The sequence below is a fragment of the Salmo salar genome, chromosome ssa29 (assembly GCF_905237065.1).
Source record: "Salmo salar chromosome ssa29, Ssal_v3.1, whole genome shotgun sequence".
NCBI lineage: Eukaryota > Metazoa > Chordata > Actinopteri > Salmoniformes > Salmonidae > Salmo > Salmo salar.
Genome location: NC_059470.1, coordinates 806,934 through 834,800, shown reverse-complemented (window position 1 = coordinate 834,800; position 27,867 = coordinate 806,934). Strand labels below are relative to the sequence as shown.

The 27,867-nt window shown below is 44.9% G+C and overlaps 1 protein-coding gene across 7 annotated transcripts in view; it reads right to left on the bottom strand.

Annotated features, from left to right (window-relative positions):
• LOC106590020 (MAGUK p55 subfamily member 7) overlaps nt 1-27,867 on the bottom strand; it is a 284,039-nt gene that overhangs the window by 117,866 nt on the left and 138,306 nt on the right. For all 7 annotated transcript variants that reach the window (XR_006762736.1, XR_006762737.1, XM_014180502.2 and 4 more), the window contains 2 exons: nt 18,824-18,942; nt 2,806-2,883 (listed from right to left, as the gene is read on the bottom strand). Coding sequence is in view for 5 of the 7 variants with exons in the window: in XM_014180502.2 (XP_014035977.1) it covers nt 2,806-2,883; nt 18,824-18,942 (197 nt within the window). In the remaining 2 variants the exon portion in view is untranslated. The remainder of the gene's footprint in view (nt 1-2,805; nt 2,884-18,823; nt 18,943-27,867) is intronic.

Sequence of the window (27,867 nt, the reverse complement as noted above, 5' to 3'; positions counted from 1 at the left end):
AGCTTTATGGAAGTTACCAGTAGTGTTGATGTTAAGGCCGAGGTTGGTATAGTTCGTTGTGTGCTCTAAAGCAACGGTGTCTAGATGGAACTTGTATTTGTAGTCCTGGCAACTAGACCATTTTTGAAACATAATTATTTTTGTCTTACTGAGATTCCAGGTCTGACAGAATCTGCGCAGCAGATCTAGGTGCTGCTGTAGGCGCACCTTGTTTAGAGACAGAAGCACAAGATCATCCCAAAGACATTTGACTTCAGAGTAAAGTAGGGTGAGGCCGGATGCTGCAAACTGTTCTAGTGCCCTAACCAAGTCGTTGATATATACAGTACCAGTCCAAAGTTTTTTTTACTATTTTATACATTGTAGAATAATAGTGAAGACATTGAAACTATGAAATAACACATATGGAATCATGTAGCAACCAAAAATGTGTTAAACGAATCAAAATATATTTTATATTTGAGATTCTTCAAAGTAGCATCCCTTTGCCTTGATGACAGCTTTGCACACTCTTGGCATTCTCTCAACCAACTTCATGAGGTTGTCACCTGGAATGCATTTCAATTAACAGGTGTGCAATTGTGGAATTTCTTTCCTTGTTAATGCGTTTGAGCCAATCAGTTGTGCTGTGACAAGGTAGGGGTGGTATATAGAAGATAGACCTATTTGGTAAAACAAATCCATATTATGGCAAGAACAACTCAAATAAGCAAAGAGAAATGACAGTCCATCATTACTTTAAGACATGAAGGTCAGTCTATACGGAACATTTCAAGAACTTTTAAAGTTTCTTCCAGTGCATTTGCAACAACCATCAAGCGCTATTATGAAACTGGCTCTCATGTGGACCGCCACAGGAAAGGAAGACCCAGAGTTACCTCTGCAGCAGAGGATAAGTTCATTAGAGTTACCAGCCTCAGAAATGGAGGGCCAAATAAATGCAACATAGAGTTCAAGTACAGACACATCTCAACATCAACTGTTCAGAGGAGACTGCGTGAATCAGGCCTTCATGTTCAAATTTCTGCAAAGAAACCACTACTAAAGGACACCAATAAGAAGAAGAGACTTGCTTGGGTCAAGAAACACGAGCAATGGACATTAGACTGATGGAAACCTGTCCTTTGGTCTGATGAGTCCGAATTTAAGATTTTGGTTTCGAACTGCCGTGTCTTTGTGAGACGCAGAATAGGTGAACCGATGATCTCCGTATGTGTGGTCCTCACCATGAAGCATGGAGGAGGAGGTGTGATGGTGTGTGGGTGCTTTGCTGGTGAGACTGTCTGTGATTTATTTAGAATTCAAGGCACACTTAACCAGCATGGCTACCTCAGCATTCTGCAGCGATACGCCATCGTATCTGGTTTGCGCTTAGTGGGACTATCATATGTTTTTCAACAGGACAATGACCCAACACACCTCCAGGCGGTATAAGGGCTATTTGACCAAGAAGGAGAGTGATGGAGTGCTGCATCAGATGACCTGGCCTCCACAATCACCCGACCTCAACCCAATTGAGATGGTTTGGACGAGTTGGACCACAGAGTGAAGGAAAAGCAGCCAACAAGTGTTCAGCATATGTGGGAACTCCTTCAAGACTGTTGGAAAAGCATTCCAGGTGAAGAAGGTTGAGAGAATGCCAAGATTGTGCAAAGCTGTCATCAAGGAAAAGAGTGGCTTCTTTTTAGAATCTAAATTAAAATATATTGGTTACTTTTTGGTTAATACATTATTCCATATGTGTTATTTTACTACAATGTAGAAAATAGTAAAAATTAAGAAAAATCTTTGAATGAGTAGGTGTGTCCAAACTTTTGACTGGTACTGTATGGCTGTGTGCTCTCTAGAAGGAGAGGAATACTCCACAGCACTTTGATTACAATAAACAGAACAGGGGATTTAAAACAAAACCACACCATTAAACCATCGCTGTCCCTCCTCCTCCACTTACAGTACTAAGCCAGACTGGATCAGTGGTTTATACAGGTGTGTGGGTGTAGTTAACAATGAGCGTGGTTTTCAGCATTGTGATGATCGGAACAGAGGTACTAACGGCCATACAAAAAGGAAAAAACCCATTACTGGTAGCCATGTTTGCACTCTGTCTTCACTCACACGCAAGCACACACGCGCACACACAGTGGAGCACACACACACACACACACACACACACACACACACACACACACACACACACACACACACACACACACACACACACACACACACACACACACACACACACACACACACACCAGTGGAGCCAGCAGTGGAGTTTTGGGGACAGGACAACAGGATAATAAATTGAGGGGCCGCGTGCCACAGGTGATGGTGTGACGCCTCCTGTCTCTCTCTCTTTTTTCCTGTATTTATGCTCCACGACTCATTTCTCCTCTTTCATCTGTCGTTTCGTCTCCTGTCCTCTGCCCTGACGTTCTCATCCATCTTCCATTTCTGCCATATCTCCCTCTCTCCCTCCTTCCTTTTGCCCTCTGACAATGATCACTCTCTCCCTGGGGCCATGGGAGCTGGATGTATGGGAGAGGGGGTAGAAAGGAGGGAATGGTGGAGGAGGGGGTTGAGGGGGTAGTAGGATCTAAGGGTGCAGTGTTATTGGAACAGGCGAGTCATTTGGTTCTGAGAATGAGAAGAGCCTGGTAGCTACATGGAGCGAGGTCAGAGTTCATGGGGAGGAGAAAGAACAACAGTGAAACCAGATCTGATTCCCAGCAGGCGACTCAGCGGGGGAGCAGGGATAGGGTATGTGTGTGTGTAAACAGGGGCAAGGAGTAGTTAGCTACTTACGTCAGTGGCTAGGGACCCTGCGCTCTCCAGGACGGGGGCAGGACTACGATCCTCATAGTGCTGCAGCCTCTCGTGGATCTGAAGGAGAAACAGAAACAAAGGAGAGATTGAGAGAAAGAAAATATAGATTGTTGTGGTGAGAGAGGGGTTGGAGGGTCAGCGGGGAGGCTGGGCTAAGCAAACACACACAGGGCAGAGGGCAGGCTAGGGTCCCAGTTGAGGTAGCTCGTGTCTGCGCACACGCACACACGCACACACGCACACACACACACACACACAAATACACACACTAGAAACACACTATCAGAGGGCTACCGGAGCACAACAGACTGCTTTAGTACTGTTCAGTTCATTCTCCAATTGTACAATCAATCCCCTTCTCGTCCACCCACTGGATTTGCTTTAGTGGGTATGGATTACTAAACATTTCAACAGCTTCACAACATACTTCATTATCAATAACAGCACTGCAACGTCAGAACCCAGCGTTAGTCCTAGGACAGGAAAATAAACTGTGGAAAAAAACATGTTTTAACACTTTACACAGACAGACCCACATCTCTCGCTGCTATCATCACAGGGAGAAAGAGCCGAAGATGAAGTGAGGGGGAGAGAGAGAGAGGAGGAGAGAGAGAGAGAGGGTGGAGCGATCAAGAGATAGGGAGAAAGAGAGAGTGAGATAGAGATAGGAATAGAGGGAGCGAGAGGAACAGAGGGAGAGAGAGGCTGATATGATCAGATCTGTCAGTGACATCAACCCAGCTGTCATGTGTGATGTACGAGCTGCTGTCGAAGAATGCGACGACAACACAGGATGTTGTCAGAGCCAATCAATTATCGGAGAGGGACAACCACTCCCCCACTGCTTCTCGCTCCATCCCTATATCCCAGGACGAGGGTGTTGAGCTGGGCCAAGGGTTGAGTGACAGCTGGGCCCAGGCCATGGATCCTCGATTATTCCTGGATGTCCCTGCAGCCAACCGACATTCCAGCACGACGAGGCAGGGGGAGTAAGCCCTCTGGCTTGGGTGACAGAAGAAACCTGGCTTGGTGATCATGAAGCCTGTTGGGCCTACGTAGCACGGCACTCATGCTCTCTGTCTCTCGCTCTCTGTCTCTCGCTCTCTCGTTCTTTCTCTCCCTCTCGCTTGCCTCCTCCTTCTATCTCTCTGCAGACATGGAGCAGTGACAAACCACAACCAGAGAATCCCTCACTAGGATGAGGAGAATAATGAGATGAGGATGAGAGAGTTTGTTTTCTAACACGTTGTTAACAACTACAGTTGCTGTGTTATTAAAACATCTGTTTCTCTCTCTCCCTAGCTTTTTCATTTCTGTCACCGACCAGGGTAAAAAATGAAGGGGATTTTATTTGAACAAAACATCATGTTGTTTGTCATTTCAGTCATTTAGCAGTCGCTCTTATTCAGAGCAACTTACAGGAGCAATTAGGGTTGAGTGCCTTGCTCAAGGGCACAGACAGATCTTTCACCTTGTCGGCGCGGGATTCAAACCACTCTTAACCGCTAGGTTACCTGCAGAGCATTGCAGAGCGACTATGGTGTTTTTTATAGAAGGGAAATAGGTTGCAACATAGCTAAACTAGAAGAACTCTATATATTGAAAAGGATCTAATCTATGATGAGGAGAAGTGCACAGATCAGGTTGCAAAGCTACCATTAGTTTACCAAAGTTACCGGAATCTTCAGTAATTTTTGGTAATTAACATGGGAAATGTATACTTGAATTACAAAAAAAACAAAACATGAATAGTATTAATTTTAGGGTTTATCTGTTTCCTTTTGTCCATGAGTTTCTTCTAAATAGACCTACTGTATGATTCAAGAGAAAATTGCCTAATAATTGAAAAAGGCGTCTAATCAATCGACCCACAAGTAACTGCTGCCCCTCATGATACGGCCCCCACCCCCATCAAAGTTGCCCATCCTTGCCCTATATAGTGAACTACTTTCGACCAGGCCCATAGGGTTCTCGTCAATAGTAGTGCACTATATAGGGAATAGGGTGCCATTTCGGACACACACTCAGACTTAGGCTTGGGACAGGGATGCCTCTACGGCAGACACAGGGTTGGTAGCCCGGAGAATCAAACAAATCTGAAGGCATGGATTTAAAGATCAACATCACACAGGTTTGACACACTTTCTGAGGTAAGATATAACTGTGCGCTTATGTAGCGATAGCAATCACAATTCGAAACCTCAAGTATCTCAAGGATACTGATAACCGGTATGAATCACATTGCAGACAGAGGACTAAGCTAAATACTCTTTCTGTACTGTTCTACAGTAGCCTAATCTCTTCAGCCTACAGGGTTCATGATCCTCACCCCACAGCCCATAAAAGGGCACAGGAGAAGCTCTAGTTACTTCATCTGTCCTGCTGCACATCCATCTATCGCTCTGAAAAACAAGGTGAAACAATGTCACTGTCTTCTGCCTTCCAGCATTCCAGAATGAGAATCACATCTGCTTAGCTAGTTCCACCGACTCCGAGTTACCAGGAACCGGTCTGTTGCTTCGTTACTGTGGAATTTCGCTGCTAAAATGTGAGATCCAATGGCAATGCTTTTATTTACAACTACAGGACCGCATCCAAACGGCGTCTCGGTCCGTGAGTGGAGCAGAGGACAGGAATGCATCTGTCCGCCTGCCGATCGGGCCCATGTCAGAGCCAGCGCCGTCACGTATTTTAAAGTCATTATGAGCTGCTTTACATATCATAGCTGCATTCTTCAGGCCCCCAGCGATACACTGCTAGTGCTCCTGGCAGGCAGAAAGTCTGTGTGTGTGTGTGTGTGTGTGTGTGTGTGTGTGTGTGTGTGTGTGTGTGTGTGTGTGTGTGTGTGTGTGTGTGTGTGTGTGTGTGGCGGTGGAAAAACCTCAGGTCTGTAACACAGAGGTAGTGTGTAACAGCCAGGCAACGTCAGGTCAGGGGCTAAGCTAAACCTAGAGTAGAACTAGAGGCTAGGGATGCCTCCCAAATGGCACCCTATGCCTCCAAAATGTTCCCTATATAGGCTAGTGCACTACTTTTGACGGTCCTGGTCAAATGTAGTGTACTACATAGGGAATAGGCCATTGGTGTAACGGGCGTCGTATAAAGAGGACCAAGGCGCAGCGTGTTGCGTGCTCATAATTATGTTCTAATGAAAACGAACACTTATACAAAAAAAAAAACGACAGTCAACAGTTCAGTCAGGTTACGAGAACGAAACAGAAAACAACTACCCACAAAACACAATAGAACAAACCCCAACTTAAATATGATCTCCAATTAGAGACAACGCGAACCAGCTGCCTCTAATTGGAGATCATCCCAAAACTTCAACATAGAAATAGAAAAACAAGAACTAAACATAGAAACAAAAAACATAGAATGTGTTACACTCTGACCTAGGAGAGCTGTGTTTTCTCTGTTTAGTTAGGTCAGGGTGTGATAGGTGGGTGGGCATTCTATGTTTTGTTTTCTATGTTTTGGCCGGGTATGGTTTCCAATCAGAGGCAGCTGTCTATCGTTGTCTCTGATTGGAAGCCATACTTAGGCAGCCTATTTTTCCCTGTGTTTTTGTGGGATCTTGTTTTTGTGCAGCTGTGTGTGAGCAGCCCCAGAACGTCACGTTTGTTTCAGTTTCACCTGTTTATTGTTTTTGTTCAAGTTCACAATAAAATATGTGGAACTACCGGCACGCTAATTTATGACGGGGAATTTGAAGATAGCATTCATGACAGAATGCCCACCCATATCACACCCTTACCTAACTAAACAGAGAAAAAACAGCTCTCTTAGGTCAGAGCATGACAATTGGGGATGTATTCAAAGGGCTAGAGGCAGGAGAATGCACAGCCACAGGCAGGAATCAAAGGCAAGGATCCTGACTGCAGTGAGGAGAGGACGGAGCAGGATGACAAATACAGAATTTCTTCTTTTAAAAGAGCAGTGGAGTCGCTCACCCGCAAAACGCTGCCTAGATGCTCAGAGCAGAGCGGAGGTCCCTGAAGTGAGGGGCTTACAGGGATGAATGTGTACATTTACAGGGAGAGGCGCTTCAGAAAACAGGCTACAATGAACCAGTGTGTCCTGATCTCCCAGTGGAGCCCCCAGGCCAGGTTGTGTCCCGTTCCAGAAATACCCCACAGGATTAAAATTCACACAGCAATACACTAAAGGATAGGAATACGAAACCTGAATTGGAGGTGATGTTAATGTTTGAAGTAGGAGAACATTTCCAGAAGGGATTTAAGCCACCCTAAGAAGACAACATCAGTCTTCCTTATCTTCAGTAATTAGTCTTGGACGTCAACCCCTGCTGTGACTCAAAGTCATGGTTACCAGGTTTAAAGTTTTGTCTGTGATCCTGGCTTCAATGGCAGGGAACCCCTGTGGCATGGCAGTCCAGTACCAACACACTGAGGAGGGCACAGAGGAGAGGCCAACAACAGGGGAGCACATCCTCCAAAAACAGAGAGAGAGAGAGAGAGAGAGAGAGAGAGAGAGAGAGAGAGAGAGAGAGAGAGAGAGAGACAGAAAGATGGAGGTAGTGAGAGATGAAAGAGAGGGCTGGATTGTGTTTCGACTTGCGGGACCCACGAGGAGGTCTGGAGCTCCTGGTTAACGTAGTCTGGCCAGAGACGCTCGGCATGACCCCTCCACTGCTCTACTCACCCACCCACCTGTCCTCTTCACCACCTCTCCATCCCTCCGCTCCTGTTTCCAGCAGTAGCCAACGGAGTGTATCCAGAATCCACTGGTGGCTCAGATCACTACAGCTACTAACTCCAGAACACCTCATCAACCCCTCTCAACATGGAGGGAAAGAGACTCAGTGAGGAGGACTGTACCAGGCAGGGGAGACAGGCCAGGAGACCGGACAGACAGACAGACAGACAGACAGATGTGCAGGCTTGAGACTAAAATGCCTGTCAGTCAGTGTTTACCCAAGAACCTAGGTTAGCCCTTAGTCTCACAGAGCCAGAGAGGAAGAGAATTGCTGGCTGCCTGGCTGTGTTCTCATCTTCTCTCACACCGGGTTGGCTTACAGCAGAGCCCTGGAGATGGCCTGGTCTGGTCTGGCTTGGTGACCTGGACATTGTGATTAGGAGCTTTAGACAGAGCATGCAGAAGGCCATCCTCAACCATCTAACTGCCACTGAGCACTAGCTCAAAGACTTTCAAATTAGCTCAAGAGCACCTCTTGTGGCCAATTGACCCTTAAAGCAGCCATAAAATGGTAATGTAGACAGCACTTGAGCCTGCTGAGGGGAAAGAGGCTTGCTGTTGTGGTGGTGTATTGTAGTGTAGTTAGGCTGCTGCCTCCTCCACCATGCCTTCGCAAGGAGACAACACCAAATCAATGTGTTGAGCGGTACTGATACCTGTCGCCCTACTGAATTTGACCTCTCAGCCTTCCTCTGGAGGTGGCTGAAACGCACAAGGAGCGCAGGGAGCATCTTGCCTTGAGGAGTCAGGCCGGTGCACAGAGGTGAAAGAGAGGGCTGGATTGTATTTGTATTGCTTTTAAATCTTTTTAATGAATTTGTATCTTATTAACACTTTGTTCTAGCTAGCAATTTGTGTAGGTAGCTATCAAGTAAACACTATTTGTGTAGGTAGCTATCAAGTAAACACTAAGCTTCGGTTCTGCTAGGAACACGCTCGGCTCTCGTTTGACGTGGAAAAGGCCTGGAGAATGTGACAGCTTATTAAGAGCAGATGCACTGGGGGGGAGACAGAGAGAGAAAGAGAAGGGGTCCAGGTTGCCGTGACAGCCATATCATTAAGTTAGTTAAAGGATTGATTTCCTTACGGAGCACTACACAGCTAGGAAAGTGAGAGTGTTGGCTGCTGGGTAACAGGACCCCAGAGTAGGCCCTGTTTATTCTGCATGGGGAGACAGAGACAGTGCACTCACTGCTGAAGGAGACACTAGAGGAGTCCAGGGGCGCACGCTCATGCATACGCATACACACACGCACCTAACCTAAGTCCTAAAGAAATACAGACAGCCAATGAGCCAAACACCTTTAGCACAGTACAGGGTTTCTATTTGCATTTTTAATTTCCAATATCCGATTTCATTACACGTAAAATAAAAACAATGCAGTGATTTAACCCTGACCCTAACCCATTTATTCCACGTGGCATTTATTAAACAAGTTAATTCAAAAGATTTATACAGGCTATTGGGTTGAAAACAAAACTAGTCACTTAGAGAATGTTCAGGGCAAAATGGCGGATAAACTACACACATCCCTATAATGGAGGTGGTAGGAACTAGGAAGCCGTGTTTAAGTTCCAGGTTAGAGGTTATAACCGTGGTGTTTTCACACAGACAGTTCAGCACAGTAGTCCTAAACCTGGAGTAGTGGACTTTCCAACTCGAATCTAACAGACAAGAAGTTGAAGCTATAGGTAAATGGTAAATCAACCTATTATTGATCTCCAAAAACCCAGCAGCCATGGTTCAAGCCTTTGAGTTTCCAACCCATTCTATGCTCAATAGGCCATGTGTCTGGAGTGACTGGGGTGAGCTTGTCTACTTTCTCAACTTTTTTTCCTACCGTACCTATCACAACCCCATTCTGTTTTGGGCCCTGTCCACTGTCTGTCTGTCTGGCTCGGTCTTGGCTCTGTCCGTAGCAGCTTGTTTGTCTACATTGAGCATGATGTTTCACATGTCACACTGCGCTTGTCCATTAAACAGATAAGAAAATGTTTGGATGGCAGCCTAAGCACCGGAGTATAATGTTGCTGTGAGGACAGGGGGTTTAGTTTAGATGTGATATAGCTTTTTAAACCATAAATAACTAACTTAAGTCAATAAGTATAGGCCTATACTCTCTAAAGAGCAACATGGTAAATTGAACCACTTTAGCTTTCTACAGTTATTAGTGTCTGTCAATGTACAATAAGCACATTGCATATATGTTTTTATGTGTAAAAGTGAATGAATCTATAGCAGGGCAGCCCAATTCCGGCCCTCGAGGGCCGAAACAAGTCTGGTTTTCATCCTCACCAGGTGAGTGCAATTGACTAACAGGTAGAAACAAAACTTACTCCAGGACCGGAAATGGGCAGCCCTTATCTATAGGGTGCATACAGTGACAACTGACGCAGGCAAGTGAGAGGACAGTTACACCTGGGTCCTGTTTCCAAGAGGAAAGAGTCTGTATCCTAAATGGCCCCCTATTCCATATGTAGCACACTACTTATATAACCCTATGGGCCCTGGTCGAAGGTAGTGCACTACATAGGGAAAAGGGTGCCATTTTCCCTATGGATCCAGGCCAAAACTGGTGCACTATATTGGAATAGGGTGCCATTTGAGCTAGGGGCCCTGGTCAAAAGTAGTGCACTATGTAGTGAATAGGATTCCATTTCGTATGCAGACAGAGGCTAACGTTCCCTCCACACCCCTTAGGTGTTTGCTCAGGTTCCCAAGAGGAGGCTCCGTTCCCCCTAAATAATAAATGAGGGGCTCGGCGGCAACAGGGCCCAGGGATGTGCTAACCGCAGGGCCCAGCTGGAGGAGGCTTATGAGCCGAGCCCAGAGCCCCAGACCCAGAGACGATTAGCTGCTTTTTATTGCTGTGTGGCCATGCAGGGTGTGGGGTATTGGAGTCTGTGTGTGTGTGTGTGTGTGTGTGTGTGTGTGTGTGTGTGTGTGTGTGTGTGTGTGTGTGTGTGTGTGTGTGTGTGTGTGTGTGTGTGTGTCGTGCAGGGTTTAGATGGCTCAGAGGGTATACTGTACATTCTGAAGCTAGGAGCTAAGCCAGGAGGCTTGAAACAATGTCCTTCCTGGGATCTCCCAGTAGTACTGGAGGGCTGGATGGGGTGAGGTCCATAGACAGGTCCAGGATCAGACACAGACACAGTCTGAGGTAGAGTGGAGGTGGAGAGGGCAGCCTATGGCTGGTGAACCCTTGCTCTAGTCTTCCTATGCATATGTTCTCCTGACTGTTGCTGCTTGGAAACATTCTATGTAGCCCAATTTGTGTATAGCCTAGGCCTATGTCATGGTTGTGTTTTTATGACTAGGACTGCAGTCAAATAATTTGTTTGACCATATCAATTATATTAAGTGACTAATCCATGGAATCATTACATTCCAGTTCAAGTGAGACCATATATGCAATGACCACAAACTAGTCAAATCCACCAGAGACTTCAACTAAAGCTAATGTACGTCTCTAACGAGCTAACGCTAAAGCACCTTTCCATGTCATTAAAGCATTTCAGCATTTGAAGAGCAAACAGCTCACGACCACTTCAAGAGCTCTACAGTATACTGGCAAGTGTCTTCACTGACATTTTTCAACCTCTCCCTGTCGGAGTCTGTAATACCAAAATGTTTCAAGCAGACGACCATAGACCCTGTGCCCAAGAAAACGAAGGTAACCTGCCTAAATAACTACCGACCCATAGCACTCACGTCTGTAGCCATGAAGTGCTTTGAAAGGCTGGTCATGGCTCACATCAACACCATTATCCCAGAAACCCAAGACCCACTCCAATTTCCATACAATTTCCAACAGATCCACAGATGATGCAATCTCTATTGCACTCCACACTGCCCTTTCACACCTGGACAAAAGGAACACCTACGCGAGAACTCTATTCATTGACTACAGCTCAGCGTTCAACACCATAGCGCCCTCAAAGCTCATCACTAAGCTAAGGACCCTGGGACTAAACACCTCCCTCTGCAATTGGATCATAGACTTCATAACGCGCCACCCCCAGGTGGTAAGGGTAGGTAACAACACATCCGCCACACTGATCCTCAACACGGGGGCCCCTCAGGGGTGTGTGCTCAGTCCGCTCCTGTACTCCCTGTTCACTCATGACTGCACGGCCAGGCACGACACCAACACCATCATTAAGTTTGCCAATGACACAACAGTGGTAGGAGGCCTGATCACCGACAATGATCAGAGACCTGACCGTGTGGTGCATGGACAACAACCTCTCCCTCAACGTGATCAAGACAAAGGAGATGATTGTGGACTACAGGAAAAAGAGGACACGAGCACGCCCCTATTCTCATCGAAGGGCTGTAGTGGAGCAGGTTGAGAGCTTCAAGTTCTTTGGCGTCCACATCACCAACAAACATACTTATTTCCCTCATTAAAATGCAAATCAATTTATACAATTTTTGACATGCATTTTTCTGGATATTTTTGTTGTTATTCTGTCTCTCACTGTTCAAATAAACCTACCATTAACATTATAGACTGATCCTCTCTTTGTCAGTGGGCAAACGTACAAAATCAGCAGGGGATCAAATACTTTTTCCCCCCACTGTATATATTACCTCAATTACATCGACTAACCGATGCCCCCGCACATTGACACATTTTAGCATTTTTCTTAAAACTGCATTGTTGGTTAAGGGCGTGTAAGCATTTCACTGTGAGGTCTACACTTGTTGTATTCGGCACATGTGACAAATACAATTTTATTTTATTTATATCAGTGAGGGAAGCAACTGAGGCTTCATCGCAAATTGCACCCTATTCCCTATATAATGCACTACTTTTGACCATAGCCCTTTGGATCCTGGTCAAAAGTAGTGCACTGTATAGGGAATAGGGTGCCACTTAGGATGCAATTGACTGACTGCCAAGCCTAGCCTATTAGCATCTAACTAGAGCAGAATTAAAGGGAAAACTGACCGACCACAAACGAGGCTGCTCAGGGCTCACGCTGAAGGCCTGCTGACAGAAAGTTGGTCTCCGACCACCCCGCACCTGATTCAGGTGGAAATTGAAAGTTGTATTATATTTCCGGTGGCTTTTTGTGGAGCGAGGAACTTGGCGAGGGAACAGTAAGAAAGGGAGGAATTTATAGAAAGCACACTTGAGTAACTCACTTTAATTTGAAAGGAAGAAGAATGTCTGTGTCGTTTTAGCTCGGAAACACACACCGGGCTGTTACACATCCAGTACAGGCTCTACTTTCTGTCATGCAGCTGGGGCCGTTGCCGTACCGATTAAAAGTCTGCAAAGTAGTGCACTGTGCAGAGGCTCTGGATGCATCCCAAATGGCACCCTACTCGATATATAGTGCGCTATGGGTCCCTGGTCAAAAGTAGTGCACTATAATGGGAATGGGGTGCCATTTGGGATGCAAGCTCTCTGAACTTGGCCTCGGCTGAAAGACTATATTAGACAATATTTGTTTCATCTCCATGACATAATCTGATTAACAGGGATGCTAGGGGCCCAACTGTCTGTCTGGAAGGGCATTTTGCACAACCTCAACACGTAAAAAAAAAAAAGTGATGTAATCAACGACTACATTTTTTAAATTGGAGCTATGAAAGTATATCAAAAAATATAAAAACTGATTTGCAATAGTATTTCAATCTGAAATAAGTATGGTTTGAGATGCATCAGAAAGGTATTGGGAAGTTCAAGAAAACATCAATGAAAACATCAGGCAATAATTGTGTATGATCTTCTGTGTAGAAAAGTACATAATCATTGATGATGTTCTTTTTCCAACAGACTGATTTAATGCCTGGTCCTGTCCACTCTGTTCTAGGGTTCTGATAGAAACAGAAGACATATCTTTGCTGCTGAGAGTCTTATCTTTTAGGAATGGGGTCATAATATTTTCTAGATTAATCCATTAAAACGTTAGAACCCCATTTGTGAAAGAAAACCGAAACTGATCTGTTTATAAGAAACACATTTAGCGGCTACGGGAGGTTACTCACATAACCCCGGTTCTATGAACCAAGCGACCCCATTTCCAAATCAGGCGACCCCCACACGGGGCCACGACCCCTAGTTTGGGAAACGCAGTGCAACCCCTCTCTCGCTATCCCTCCCTCCCTCCCTCCCTCCCTCCCTCCCTCCCTCCCTCCCGGTCTTCTTCTACCTCTGCTAGGGATTTAGTCCTAACCAGGCACCCAGCCATTCGATGCTCCACAATAACCCAGGTGAGACATGATGGCTACCATATGAGCAGGAACAGCCTGAGCTGTTTAAACGTCAGATTACTAGGATGTTTTCTCTGCTATTAGCCTCTTCCAATACCTCTATTTCTCAGCCCTGTGTAGTGACGGGTGGACTCTGGATCTGCAGAAGTGTGTGTGTGTGTGTGTGTGTGTGTGTGTGTGTGTGTGTGTGTGTGTGTGTGTGTGTGTGTGTGTGTGTGTGTGTGTGTGTGTGTGATCGGGTAGTAGGGTTTAAAGTAATGGTGTCACTGACGATAGCCATGTTCACCTGAGCAACGGCGGTTTCTTTCTGCCAGGCAGGCTCCCATGTAAGGTGAGAGGGTTGTCTGGTACTGTACGCTGTCTCTCTCTCTCTCTCTCTGTATCTATGTCTGGCAGGGTCTGTCGGGCTGACATTCGGGTACCAGGGAAGAAGGAAACACACAGTAACAGGCCAGTCTGTCTGTCTAAAGCAGGATTAGAACAAACACCCCTCCATTCAGCCTTCATTACTAAGACACGCTAACAGCTCATTCAACTCAGCTTTCTTTGAGAAAAGAAAGAGAGAGAGAAAGTGAAACAAAGAACACTAAAGATATAAATGTCTTGTCTTGGAGGAAGAAGATAAATGTGCGTGCTCTCTTTCACGTCACCCTGACTTATTGCCCTGCTTCACGGCTGGGCGGGCCGGGGCAGGACATCATTCTTCTTTAATAGGGTATATATTACGCTACAGTAGCGACGGCAAATCAGGCCACATTAGGCTGTAAATCTTGTGGGTATTTATAGATTGCAGCTGACGCGAACCACAGTGTGAGAGCCAGGCAGCCGGTCGCAGGGAGTCGGACAGGTTGGCTCAGAAAGTTGGTGGCCTGATGGTGGTGGTGGAATTCACATTGCTAAGTGGCTGGTGCCAATTCATTACCGGGAACATTACCGAGAATATTAACCATTTATAAAGCAACCGCCGCTGAGCCCTCTCCCACTCTCACCCTCCTTCCAATCCTAACTGTCAGCCCTTGACAATCACATAGCTTGTTGGTGGGCTCTCCTCTGTTGAACGTTTTTAAGGGGAGAGGTGGAAGAAAGGAGGAGAAGGAGTGTATGAGTTACAAGATTTGCTCTGTTGGCTCCTCACCAGCCACCAGTCTCTCAGACTCACACATCAGACTGGCATTTCCCGAAACCCAAAACACTTAACCCAGTCAATTCAGGTCCCATCTACCTGCACAGTTCTATTGAGACTCAGTAGCTGGCAATGGGTAGTTGAGGTTTTCCTTTCTCTTAACAGACTCCCCCTACTGGGGAACTACAGGTACTGCAAAGCCAAGGCCCTGCAAAGTTCAAACTTTTCAACAACTTCAACAGCCTGAGGTCTGTCACTGTGAATAGACACAGGCTTTGAGCTCTTTCAGGGTTTAGGATTGGGAATCAGTAAGGGAACATAAACATCACTTTCCCCACACAGACAGACAGAGTTTCCTTCCCCAGGAGAGATGTATAATAAGGAATAACCCTGATCAGCCATGATCCTGTGTGGTCAAAGACCAGGGGCCTCATTTATAAAACTGTGCGGAGGATTCACATCAAAAGGTGGCGTATGGACGAAACACAGAATGTGCTTACGCACAAACATTCAGATTTATATAACAGTGAGCATGCACGTCCCACGGCGGTTTCCCTATATAAATCACAATCAACTTGGCACATGTGAAATTTGGCGCACGTGAGCGAGCGTCTTGTCACACCCTTTTAACGCCCATAGTTGCCTATAAATAGTCAGTGAAATGCCCCTAATTAATATTCATCCATACTGCATGATGACAATGACAGCAAATCCAGACAGAAAGGCTAAAAAAATGAATTTCACCCAGTGTGAAATGGAAGTTCTTGAAGAGGAGGTTGAAGCAAGAAAATATATACATGCTGCCACTCTAACGCCAAAAAGGCGTTAGAGTGGCAGCATGTGGCGGACGCTGTGAATGCTGCTGGCTCAGAAGGTCAGACCCTCTCAGGAATAAAAAAGAAGTGGTCCGACATAAAAGTGCAGGCCAAAAGGCGCATAGCCTTACACAGACAAAGTGTTTGTGCCACGGGCGGCGGAAAGGGGACATCGGAGCTCAACCCCCTTGATGAGCGACTTGCCGGTATTAAGGGGGATCCCTCCTGAGTGGAGTAGTGACGGAGGTGGAGGGGGACACGGATATGCAGGACGCGGATGATATGTAATTAGTATTCCCTCGTTTGAATAGAGTAAACCAAATGCATTCAAGTTGTGTTTAAACATTTATTTACACAAACCATTGTGACATTTTCTATTGTTTTTAGTCGCTGCATGTTCCAGCATGGTCGGTGGTGCTGCAGCTGAGCAGCTGAGTGCGCACAGCCCCGGCGTCTCCACTGCACCTCGTCCGCCTCAACCCTCCAGCGCCCGTGTCCTCACAGATGCAGTCCTGCAAATGCAAAGAGACACCATCGACGCTATTAACGAGGTTGCCAAGGAGTTAAAGTGGTTGCCAAGGAGTTGAAGTGGGACAGGCACGGCTTGGATTCTGCAGGTGCTTCTCTGTAAAGCTGGGCCCACTACAGCACAGAGATCCAAGAGAACATCTCTTGGTAATCGGAACCGGCTCATAAACCACTCATCATCGGCCAGTAAATCTTTTCGCTCTCTCCGATTTCTTCCAATCGCCAAATCTTCCAACAGTGCCAAAGCAGCCATTGTGTGTCATTATGCATTGTAATTGCATGCTTTTTAAACCCACCCATTTGATTGTCAAAGCTACCCAATTGCATAACACCTTCAGGTGTGGTAATTACCCTAATTGTAACTGACAATGACAGGGCCATTATCACATTGACAGTTCTGCGCAACGAACATGTGATAACAATACATGAAACTGCGCACTCGTATCAGCCCGACTGAGGCATCGAAAACAGCTCAGTTTAATCGTAAATTGTCCTACTGTTCACCTTATTTTTTACAAGAATACGTTTTATAACATGCAAGTATTCTTTAATAATTACAGATCCAATTAAATATGATTCCCAATTAAACTGTACAACATATTTGAGGGGTTCTTTTGCAAAAACAGATATCTCCGTTTGTTTTTATTATCCTAAATCATGTTTTTTGTGTGTGTGTTTTTTTTATGTGCACTCCAGGGAACTCTTCATATATAATACATGAAAGGTAATATTTCGATTTATTTTACACAATGGTATCAATTTCACACCGTTTCTCGAGTTTCATCCTGCCATCGGAGTCGCAGTTTCTAATTTCTCCAGTTTATGTGCGTACGTGTGGGTCAAAGTGTCCGTGGAGGACCGCACATTCTCCCGTAGAGTTTGCTTAGAAAGAGGCGTACGTCTTCTTTTGTGCCTACGCAACATTTATAAATGAGGCCCCAGGTGAGGTCCACCCACATGCCTGCCTAAATGTTATGGAAATGTGCCCACAATCTTTACCATAATTATATCTGTACCATTTTACATTAGCTTTTCTTTGGGCTGACACAATCTGCACTTTGAACATAAGCAGACCTACCCATCATTATCTGGTGAAAATGCCTTAGTCCAAAGTCATGCATAACAAACTGAGCAGGTCTTTACCCAAGCATCTGAGCTATTTCATAAATGTGTCCCAAGTCGCACATTATTCCCTATAAAGTAGTGCACTATAGGGAATAGGGTGCCATTCAGGATGCAGCCATAAAAAACACACTGCTTGCAGTGGCAAAGCACAACCTGGATCCTGGACAAACACGTGCTAATAGAGAAAAGGTTTCTATAGTGAGGGGAGGAAAAATATGATGTCAATTTTCTCTCCCCCTCCCTTCCCTTGTCTATGACACAAAGATGGCAGCCAAACAGACTGGTCAAAAACTGGCTGCTACTGACTGACCTTTTTTCTTTTACAGTACTTCAGAACTTATTAAAGGCATAGTTCGGGATGCTAGCTGATCAACAACACGTCCAGTCTTTGCACTAACACTAGCATTGGCTCGTGAAACTACCTCTAACTTCATACTGGACGCAGACACAAAAATAGTATCCACGAGTTCATCTGAAGTAGACAACTAATTGCCAAAATCTCAAACTACACACCTGTAAACGTAATAATAAAGATGAAAAGAAGAAAAGTGAGCATTAGTCGTGGAGGCTGATACTGCATGTAAACCCTGGGCTTTGTCCCTAAGAACAGAGGGAGGAATAGAGGGAGAGTAAATAAATAGACGGAGGATAGAGGGATGAATTACAGAATAGAGGGAGGAGTGGTGCTGCTGTAGTCTGCAGACTACAGTACAGAAGGCTGCTGTAGTCTGCAGACACACACAGAGAGGGGGACAGACAATCTGCAGACAGACTGCAGCCTGCTGTACTGAAGGCATGTGGTTCCCTCATTAGAACTGTTTGCCAGAGAAATAAAGTTATCAAGTGCGCTCATCTCCTCATCTCCGGAGCTATCTGTTTTAACAACCCGGCCGCCTGGCCTGGCCCAGAGAACCACTTCAGATCGAGAGAGAGAGGAAAGGAGACAGTGACTTGAGAGAGAGAGGAGGAAAAGAGGTTGACTGAGAAAGAAGGAGGAGTGTGTGCTAGACAAAGGGAGAGAGACATGATAGGTGAGAGAGATGGAGGGAGGCAAAAAGACAAAGAAAGAATAAACTCTTCGAAAAAAGGGTTCCAAAAGGGTTCTGTGGTTGTTCCCATAGGAGAACCCATTTTGGTTCCAGGTAGAACTATTTTTGGCTCCATGTAAAACCCTCTGTGGAAACGGGTCTACATGGAACCCGAAAGGGTTCTATCTGGAACAAAAAGAGGTCCTTCAAAGGGTTCTCCTATGGGGACAGCCAAAGAACCCTTTTTGGTTCTAGATATCGCCTTTTAAAAAAAAAGTAGAACAAAGAAAAGGAGAGGGGGAGAGAGAGAAAAATAAAGGGAGGGATCTCTTGATGATCCTAACACTACCCTTACATACACATGCAAGCATGCACACACACCACTCTTTAGAGGATGAAGAGCGGAAAATAGGAAGACGTAGAGTAGGTTTACCTTGACCAGCGAGTGGAGGCTCCTCTCTCCGAACATGTTGTGTATAAAGGTGCTGTCGTCCGGGCTGTCAACATGGGGCTGGAGCTGGGAGGGCAGGGCAGACAGCAGCTCATACAGATCTGGAGGCACAAAGAGAGGGAAAGAGGAGGAAACGACACAGTCAGCGGTCATCAGATCACACACACACACACTGTGAGAGACAAACAAAACACACACACAGAGACAGAAAGACAGACAGACAGACACACTCAAAACACATTCGCACACACAGACACAAATAGCTAAATACCCTCAAAGTTCTCAAGGGGGAGATGAGGGGGCAAGGAAGTTCTAGAAACTTCTAGGGAAAGTATCACCAACCCAGGTTAAAGCGACCATGGTGTTGAGCTGCTTATGTCTATAGAGAGCCCTTCACTTGACCAGACCAGAACAGGTCAGCAGGAGGCAATAAGCCACTTCCTCTCACGGCTCGGCACTACCTGCCTTTGTCTCAGCACTTCTTGTTGTTCCAGGAACTCCACAGTCAATGTCACACACATGCAATTAATCCCACAAAGAAATCAATCTCAGTCTGTACTGAAATACAATTTTAGCTTTTATCCCAATTCAACTATTTTTTCAACTTTATTACAAGGGTTCTAGTTTTTGAGTCTGAAAGGGCCTCAGTATGCTGGTTAAGTACTGGGTCTGGATGGAAAGGCCTCAGTCTAAGACCTGCTGTCGTAGGACTAAGTGGAGCGTGGATGTATTGGGACCATACACTACCGGTCAAAAGTTTTAAAACACCTACTCATTCAAGGGTTTTTCTTTATTTGTACTATTTTCTACATTGTAGAATAAGAGTGAAGACGCCAAAACTATGAAATAACACATGATTCCATATTGTTATTTCATAGTTTTGATGTCTTCACTCTTATTCTACAATGTAGAAAATTGTAAAAATAAAGGAAAACCCTTGAATGAGTAGGTGTTCTAAAACAATAAGAACACCTGCTCTTTCCATGACACAGACTGACCAGGTGAATCCAGGTGAAAGCTTTGATCCCTTATTGATGTCACTTGTTAAATCCACTTCAATAAGTCTAGATGAAGGTGAGGAAACAGGTTAATTAACCTCTAAAACGTGAAGCAGTTCAATTTGGCCTTTACTACTTAGCCCATAGAAACACATTGAATAACACATTCATAAATGGAAAAAAAGACAGCCTAAAAATGAATAATAAGGAGTAAGATTTTGAAGTGTCTGTCCTATATATGGAGGTATAAGAAAGCTCAGGAAAGATTATTATTTATTTTTTTAAATGTTTAACCCCTTATTTTTGTTGGCACGCAACTACCTCCATACTTACATTCGTTTGTATTGGTTACCTTCAGAATGGGTTACTTTTAGACGAGTCCACATTAGTTTGCAGGCCAAACCGTTCGGACACTACAGACGTTTTTGTGAGAAGACCGATTTGAGGGATGTCTCACAGTCTGACAAACACCGCTGTAGCTTGGCCACCTTCCACCGCAGATGCGGAAGGTCCACATAGGTGGATGCGGCAGATTAAGACGCAGCCCATACAAAAAAAATCTCTCTACTTTAAACTGACGGATTTCAATGGGGATTATGTTACTTAGATTGATTCACGAGGGCGTGAATAGACTCTTAAGGAATAAAGAAGGATTTTTAAGCCTCGAGACAATTGAGACATGGATTATATATGTGTGCCATTCAGAGGGTGAATGGGAAAGAAAAAACATTTAAGTGCCTTTCTGTATCAAGAATGGTCCACCCCCCAAAGAACATCCAGCCAACTTGATTCAACTGTGGGAAGCATTGGAGTCAACACAAGCCAGCATCTCTGTGGAACGCTTTCAACACCTTGTAGAGTCCATGGCCCGAGGAATTCAAGCTGTTCTGAGGGAAAAAGGGGGGTAGTGCAACTCAATATTAGGAAGATGCTCCTAACGTTTGGTATACTCGGTGTATTCTGGAGCGGTCTCAGTGTTCTGGTGAGTCTAAGTAGTGTATTGGGTCTGGTCTAGGTCTATGGTGCCTGGTGAGTAGGTCAGTGTCTGGCCCTGGTGCTGAATTAAAAGCTACTCAGTGTCCATCTGAACCACAGACCATCTCAATCCCCTTAAAACAAACAGCAGCAGACAACTCCACAGAGACTCAACTGGCTTACTTCCTAGAAGAATGGATTTTATAAAATTATATTTAAAGAGAACCAGATTAAGACCAGGGGAACAACCGTCTGAGGGAACACAAAGGCTGCGGCCAAAATGGCACCCTATTCCCCACTAATGGCCAGCCAAATGACCACAGTCACAGTAATAACTGCTAGAATAGCAAAAAAAATAGACAAACATTTTCTCCTCTCCTCCGCTCCGCTCCTGACTGCATGTGCTGCCATAGAAATGGAATGAATAGAACGGGCGTCCCCATTCAAGTCAATGAAGACATAATAGGTGGACTGGCGGCAATTGCGAGTGTACCAATAGGAGCAAAGCAGGAAGTAAAATATGTGCTGTGATTTGTTGATTCAACTCAACTGACATTACAAAAAATACATTCCCTTGCATGAGCCATATCAGTTAACATAATTTGAATGAACATTCTACATTATCATGGAAATAATTGAATCACAATACCAGGCAGCCATTGTGAGTGCACCCATGTGTTTACCAGTAAAATTGCCAGGGTTAGAGGTTCCAAACCCGTTCAATTCATTATATTTTTATGTGTGCTGCTGCTGCATTGTGGTCTTTCAGTCAGCTGTTCATACGACCCCCCCCCAAAAAAATGGTTATGACTGTTATTTTCTTAAATTTTCATGATGGTTTTCATCCATAACCGTCGATTACACACTTATACAGTAATTGTGCACGCCTTAGCAACAGCCCAGACAACGCTTGGCTTATGCACACACACACACACACACACACACACACACACACACACACACACACACACACACACACACACACACACACACACACACACACACACACACAGCAGAACTCTTAATTTAACATCCCTCACAGACACAGACCTAACACTCACTCTGGCCACACACAGAGAGACCATTAACACTGAGTCACTCTCATGCACAATCAGGAACATGTATTGAATTGAAGGACTTCTCTAGAGTGGACTGAGCTGAACTGAAGTGGAAACATTAGTTCCCAAAGTGATTGATTGAAAACACTCATCCCCTGACTGACAGACCAAGCCAGGGAAGGGAGGAAGGATGGAGGAAGGGATGTGTGTAGTGGCAGCTTGGATTAGTTGGTGGGGGTAATCATGGGACACTTTGGGACAGACAGTGGCTGAGTTCATGAGGCTGCTGTGAGAGAGAGAAAGAGAGAGAGAAAGAGCCTATCTTCTGTCATATGTTACTAACTGCTCTGGTTTAGATTTGGATGTGTGTTCTTTACGGTCCTTGGGATTCCGAAGAGACAGATAGACATAGGATGTATGAAGATAACATCTTCCTCTGTGTAATGTTAACACCCCAGAGATAAACAGAGATAGAAATAGAGAGAGTGGACATGAGAGAAAAAGGGAGAGCCCGAAGATATAGTTGAGAGAGATCAGTGTGATAAGCTTCATACACCCTATGTCTATCTGTCTCTTCAGAATCCCAAGGACCGTAAAGAATACACATCCAAATCTAAACCAGAGCAGCTTACCGCCCTGTATGTCTGGGGTCTCTGTCCTGACCTTCCAAGCCCTGGACCTAAAACCTACAGGTCCAGCTATACGCCACCAACTACTACAGCCTACAGGCTGGCTACAGGGGCATTTGTTTCTCTCATTAATTTACAACTTGGAAATCCGAACAGTCATCTCATATTATAAAATATTTAAAGGTACACTAGATGAGGTGGAGGGGAGGGAGGGAGGTAGAGATGTGGAAAAGCAATCACCACGGCAGCAAGAGCAGACCTTTCATAAGGTGTTTTGGTCTGGGGGTCTTTGTTCTCTTCTCCTCTTGCCTCCCCTCTTCTCCTCTCCACCTCATCCACACAGTGTGGAAAACTATACAGATTGTCCTGTTTAATGTGAATGACTGGGGAACAGATCAATGCTATAGACTCTTAAAAGTTAGAATAGTAACTGTTACTACAGGGTCATGCTGGTCATTGGGTCAGTGTGCGAGGCTGAGGCTGAACTGACTAACAACAGTGTGTGTAAGGAGCATGGAACAACAGCAGCTGGAGGAGAGAGAGAGAGAAACAAAAAAAAGAAACAAAAGTACCACAAAGTCAGTTGAAAGTGGGGCTGGAGCCGAGCAGGGCTGAGCTGAACTGTGAGTTGGACAGAGAGCCAGAGAGAGACCAAGGCGACCGGATTGCCCTGTACAGAGCTGTGATATCAGACACTCCAGCCAGAGAGAGAGAGAGGGAGAAAGAGTGAGGGAGAGAAGAAAGTAGATGGAGAGAGAGGGAGGGAGAAATAGGGAGATAGAGAGGGAAGGGGAGAGAAAGTAAGAAAGTAGAGGGGGAGATAGATAGGGGGGGAGAGAGAGAGAGAGGGAGGGGGAGAGCGAAAGAAAGAGAGAGAAAGAGGTGGAGAGAGAGGGTAGAGAGAGAGAGAACAGACCAGGCCAAGCTTGCAGCCATCACCACCACCAAAGGGCGAGCCGCACGCTTGTTTTCTCCAAACATGGCTTGGCTCGGCCCAACTTGGCTTGGCTCCGGCCAGCTTGGCTTGGCTCAGTCTGGCCCCTTTCAGGTCCCTATGTGGCTGGACTAATGGGCCGGGCCCTGACCTGCCAGTGTGGACTGTCCACGCGGACTGACCGGCCACTGGGTTCTGTTGTGTTGTGGAAACAGTAATGTGTTGCGTCTCAAATGACGCCCTATTCCCAATATAGTACACTACTTTTGACCAGAGCCAGACGTCCAGCCTGGGGCAACGTAGGGGAGGGGAGCAGCCTGCTGAGAGGCAGCGCAGAAAGGACTGCTGAGGGCATAGGACTATGCTAATTAGAACATCCATACAGTAATGGACTGGAGCACCCTGGTCTAGAGGGCTATAGGTCCAGCCAGGGTCCAGAGAGGGCTAAGGCCATAGAAATAGAATTACTAGAATGGACATTTCCATTCTATTTCTATGTCTGAAGGCCTCCAGGTGGTTTACAGTAAGGGGAAATGGTGACCACATGCTCTGAAGAAGAGCTAGCCCAGCTTCCCCTCACACGCCAAACACCTCTAGAGCGGTCAAGACAAAATAACAGTGTTTTCAGATTCAGAGCCTTTTCTTTAAAATAAGAAATTCAACAAAGAAATTAATTAAACAAAATCCTTATTGGATTCATAGTCACAGTGGGTCAGTGGTCTTGGGTTGGGTCTAGAGCAGAACTCTAAGCTGCCAGAGCCCTATCAAAAGTATAGGGAATAGAGTGCCATTTGGGACACAGCCATGGTAATTACACAGGGCTAATACAACACGGCCGGTAGTGAGAGTACATTCAAATATGAAATATGCCCCTCAGAATTACACACTGACCTCTCTGGCACGCAACACACCCGTCGGCTGCCGTGCCAGGACTGTTTGAGTTATGTTTTTTAAGAATAGTGTTTTTATGATTCGCTGCATGGGATCTGGGGGGAGATTTTTAAGAACATAGAAGGGGGAGGGCTGGAGAGAGAGAGAGAGAGAGAGAGAGAGAGATGGGGAGACCAAAAGACAGCGAGACACAGAGAGAGAGAATGATGGGAAGGGAGAGAGAGGGAGAGACAGGGAGATAGAGAGAGGGGCAGGAAAGAGCCTGACTGGTTTTGAAAATGAACTTGTTCCTCTGAAACAAATAAAGTAAATGAACGTTGGATTCCACCTTGGTTTCCCCTCCTCTCCTCTCTTCCCCTCTCCGCGCTCTTCCCTCTCCTCTCTTTACCCCTGTTCCTCCCCTCCTCCTACCACTCTTCTCTTGACTTGCAGGTGTTGAATTAATTATTAGTCTCCAACGTATATCTGTCAGGGATTTATTGAGAGAAAAATGCTCTCTCACTCTCTCCTTTCTGGAGAAAAAAACATGACAAGACATGGGACCTCTTCGGGGTCAGTGTTTGAAACATGGCTCTACTGCGAACATGTTTCAAGCCTGTCTGCTGTCTGAAAAGGTGGGAGGGAGGTAGAGAGAGAGAGAGCGAGAGAGAGAGAGAGAGAGAGAGAGAGAGAGAGAAGAAGGCAGGAGGGAGGCAGCAGCTGCAGTCTGTGTAGTCTAATAATGTGTAGTAGAAATGATTTAGCTCTTCATTTAGAATATCCACTGGGAAGGACAGTAAACCTCAGGCCTCTAACAGACTACAGCAGCACACTTAGACAAGGGACAGGAGAGAGAACGAGATAATGAGAGAGGGGAGAAAGAGAGAGACAGAACTCTCCACTATTAGTGGTTTTTAGTAACCTTTCTCTCTTTCAACAGGCAAACACTCCTATATTGTTAAGTGAAATGTTACCTTTTCAGATGGCATTGGGACAACTGGCTCAGTCTCAACACTTTTCCAAGACTAATTACTATTAATAAAACTGGTTGTGACTAGGGCTGTTGGGGTATGCGTTACCGCCACACCAGCGCTCACAAGTCATGAAGGCTATCAAATTCCACGGGATAGTTTAGTCACGGTAACTAGGCTTCTCCAAACTCTGATGCTGCTGATGGTCATTAGTAGCCTACCAAACTTGCTAACTGCCTGGTACTCAGCACTCTATTGTCCCTCTTATCACTCTGACATCAATGCAAATGTATTCGAAAATATAATCAAACACTTCATGAGAGCCCATGAGCTCATGTTGCGCAACATTTCTATAGGCTATGCAATTGCGCAAGAAAAGTAGAGTAATGGCCTCTATTAAAAAGAGGAGGTTCCAATCAGCTTTCTATAGGCTAGACCTCCTATATTTATTTCTCAACTATCCTAATATTAAGCACATTGCTTACCTTCACAACAGGAGTATAGTCTACCTGCCTGGGATGAAAATGAACGACGGGAAAAGCGTCCTCCATTCGCTATTTAAGTGCATAGATGACATGTATTTTTTCCCTCTGCCCGTTTCGAGACAGGTTCATGATAATGGTCCATTCTAAATCAAAACAAATTTCACACATAGTATATTATTTAGTATATGTAAAGACAAGATTAAATCAAGAACAGTCTGATGGGTAACAATATTAGCCTCTCACTTGTTAATTATATATTAATCACTTGTGAATGATGCCCAGCATAAGGCAAGAAACAATCCCCTTTTTTTTTAATCATAGTCGCACACCTCATGTTGCCTAGCCCATAGGCCTATATGTTTTGATAAGGTTTGTATCACTGAATAACTTAAAATTAAGCACATTAATCTGCTTTACAAGGGGTGTAGAGCCTAACTGGTATACATAAGCAGCAAGTGAGTTTCAAGTTTGGGGAAGTAAATTTTCACCAAAAATGTACCTTTCTAATAAAAGCATTACATGCAAAATCGCATTTGCGGTCACTTTTGATAATGGTGTTTTCCGCTAATGGAACATTCGTGCTTATAGCCTACTGCCATGTGTGCATTATAATATGAAAAAATAGCCTAATAGTTGAACAGCATTTAAAGCTAAACCTTCTGATCTGCTGCGTCAGCCACATTGCGTAAAGAAAATGTTTGATGCTAGTGGTTGTATTAATTTGGGATCTATGGCATCCCACAACTTTCCCAGACTATGTTTGGAATATTTATTTATCGCACAGAATAGGTCAGCTTTTGTACTATGGGGGATTGTAGATTGACATCGGCTAGTGCTTTTGCTGTTCATTAGGCCTACTCATCTTGCTGGCTGACGAAAAGCAAATGTGGACACGCACAGTTGTGTCCCCGATGTGTCTCTCTTCACTTGTAGCCTGTGAGAAAGACCTGATCATGTTATGGAGAGCCATGTGAGTGAGAGGTGCTTTGGAGCGTGCAGCACTCCGAGCCAAGGACACAACGGCCACTGGCCGCAAAAGGCATAGATTTTTTAAGGGTGCATTAACGGCCACACAAAGGGGATGCCGCAGTGAAATTCGAGGCATTATCAAGTGCTTGTCAAATTGTGAATGAGAGACTGATAAAGTGTGTACAGCCTGCGCAAAAAACAAAGCAGAGCTCATGCCTTTCAAGTGACTTTTTTGAAATCATCATTAGAGTCGCATCATGCAGCCTTACAATGTATTACAAATCTAAACATATTGCCCAACGTTTGTAGAACTAAAGTTACATTAATAACTCAACATTAAGCATATAGGAGTACCTATTTCTTTGTACCTACTCCCTTAAATCGTTTGGTGAAAATATAATTTCTATTTTATTTCAGCTTTGTTCAGTTGTATTCTTCATACTATAAAATAATATAAAATAATGCCACAGAATTCTAAGCAAATCTTGTCTACTAAATGAACTAGTGTAGCCCACAGCCATTTGGCATAGCCAGATCAGGGCATAACATAAGGACAACTCAGAGTATGCTATTCTGTTCTTCTGAAATAGACTACATTTTCTTCATATTATGCTTCCTAGACCTGTAGGCTATATTACATGGATTTATTAGACTTTTTAAAACGTAAATGTTCCAAAGGTCTGTATCAGTGGAAGCCAGGAGATGGTAAATGTGTTTATGTTAATTAGGTAAATTACCATGAGACCGACAGTTATTTGCTTGACAATCACCGGCTGACGACATTTCATGACCTCCACAGCCCTAGTTGTAACAGCTCAGGACAGGACATGCAGCCAGTGGCACTCTGCGCCATTCGTGGCCTCCTTTTCTAACAGCCTCTGTACTACACTGCTTAGACTTTTTAAAGGGAAGGAAGCATGAGTTTTTACTCACCAATGTAACAACATAGTAACTTAGTTGTAGTCACGATCTGGTTACCTATAAGTACAAACTTAGTTATATTTTATATCTTCTAAACTACCCACAATGTATTATTTCTCAACGTCATATGGAGGATCTACTCTGTGCTACCGAGGTTGTATGCTAGCTCGGTAGCTAGCTCAAGCTGGCTAACGTCAGCCACACCTCATGCTCTTT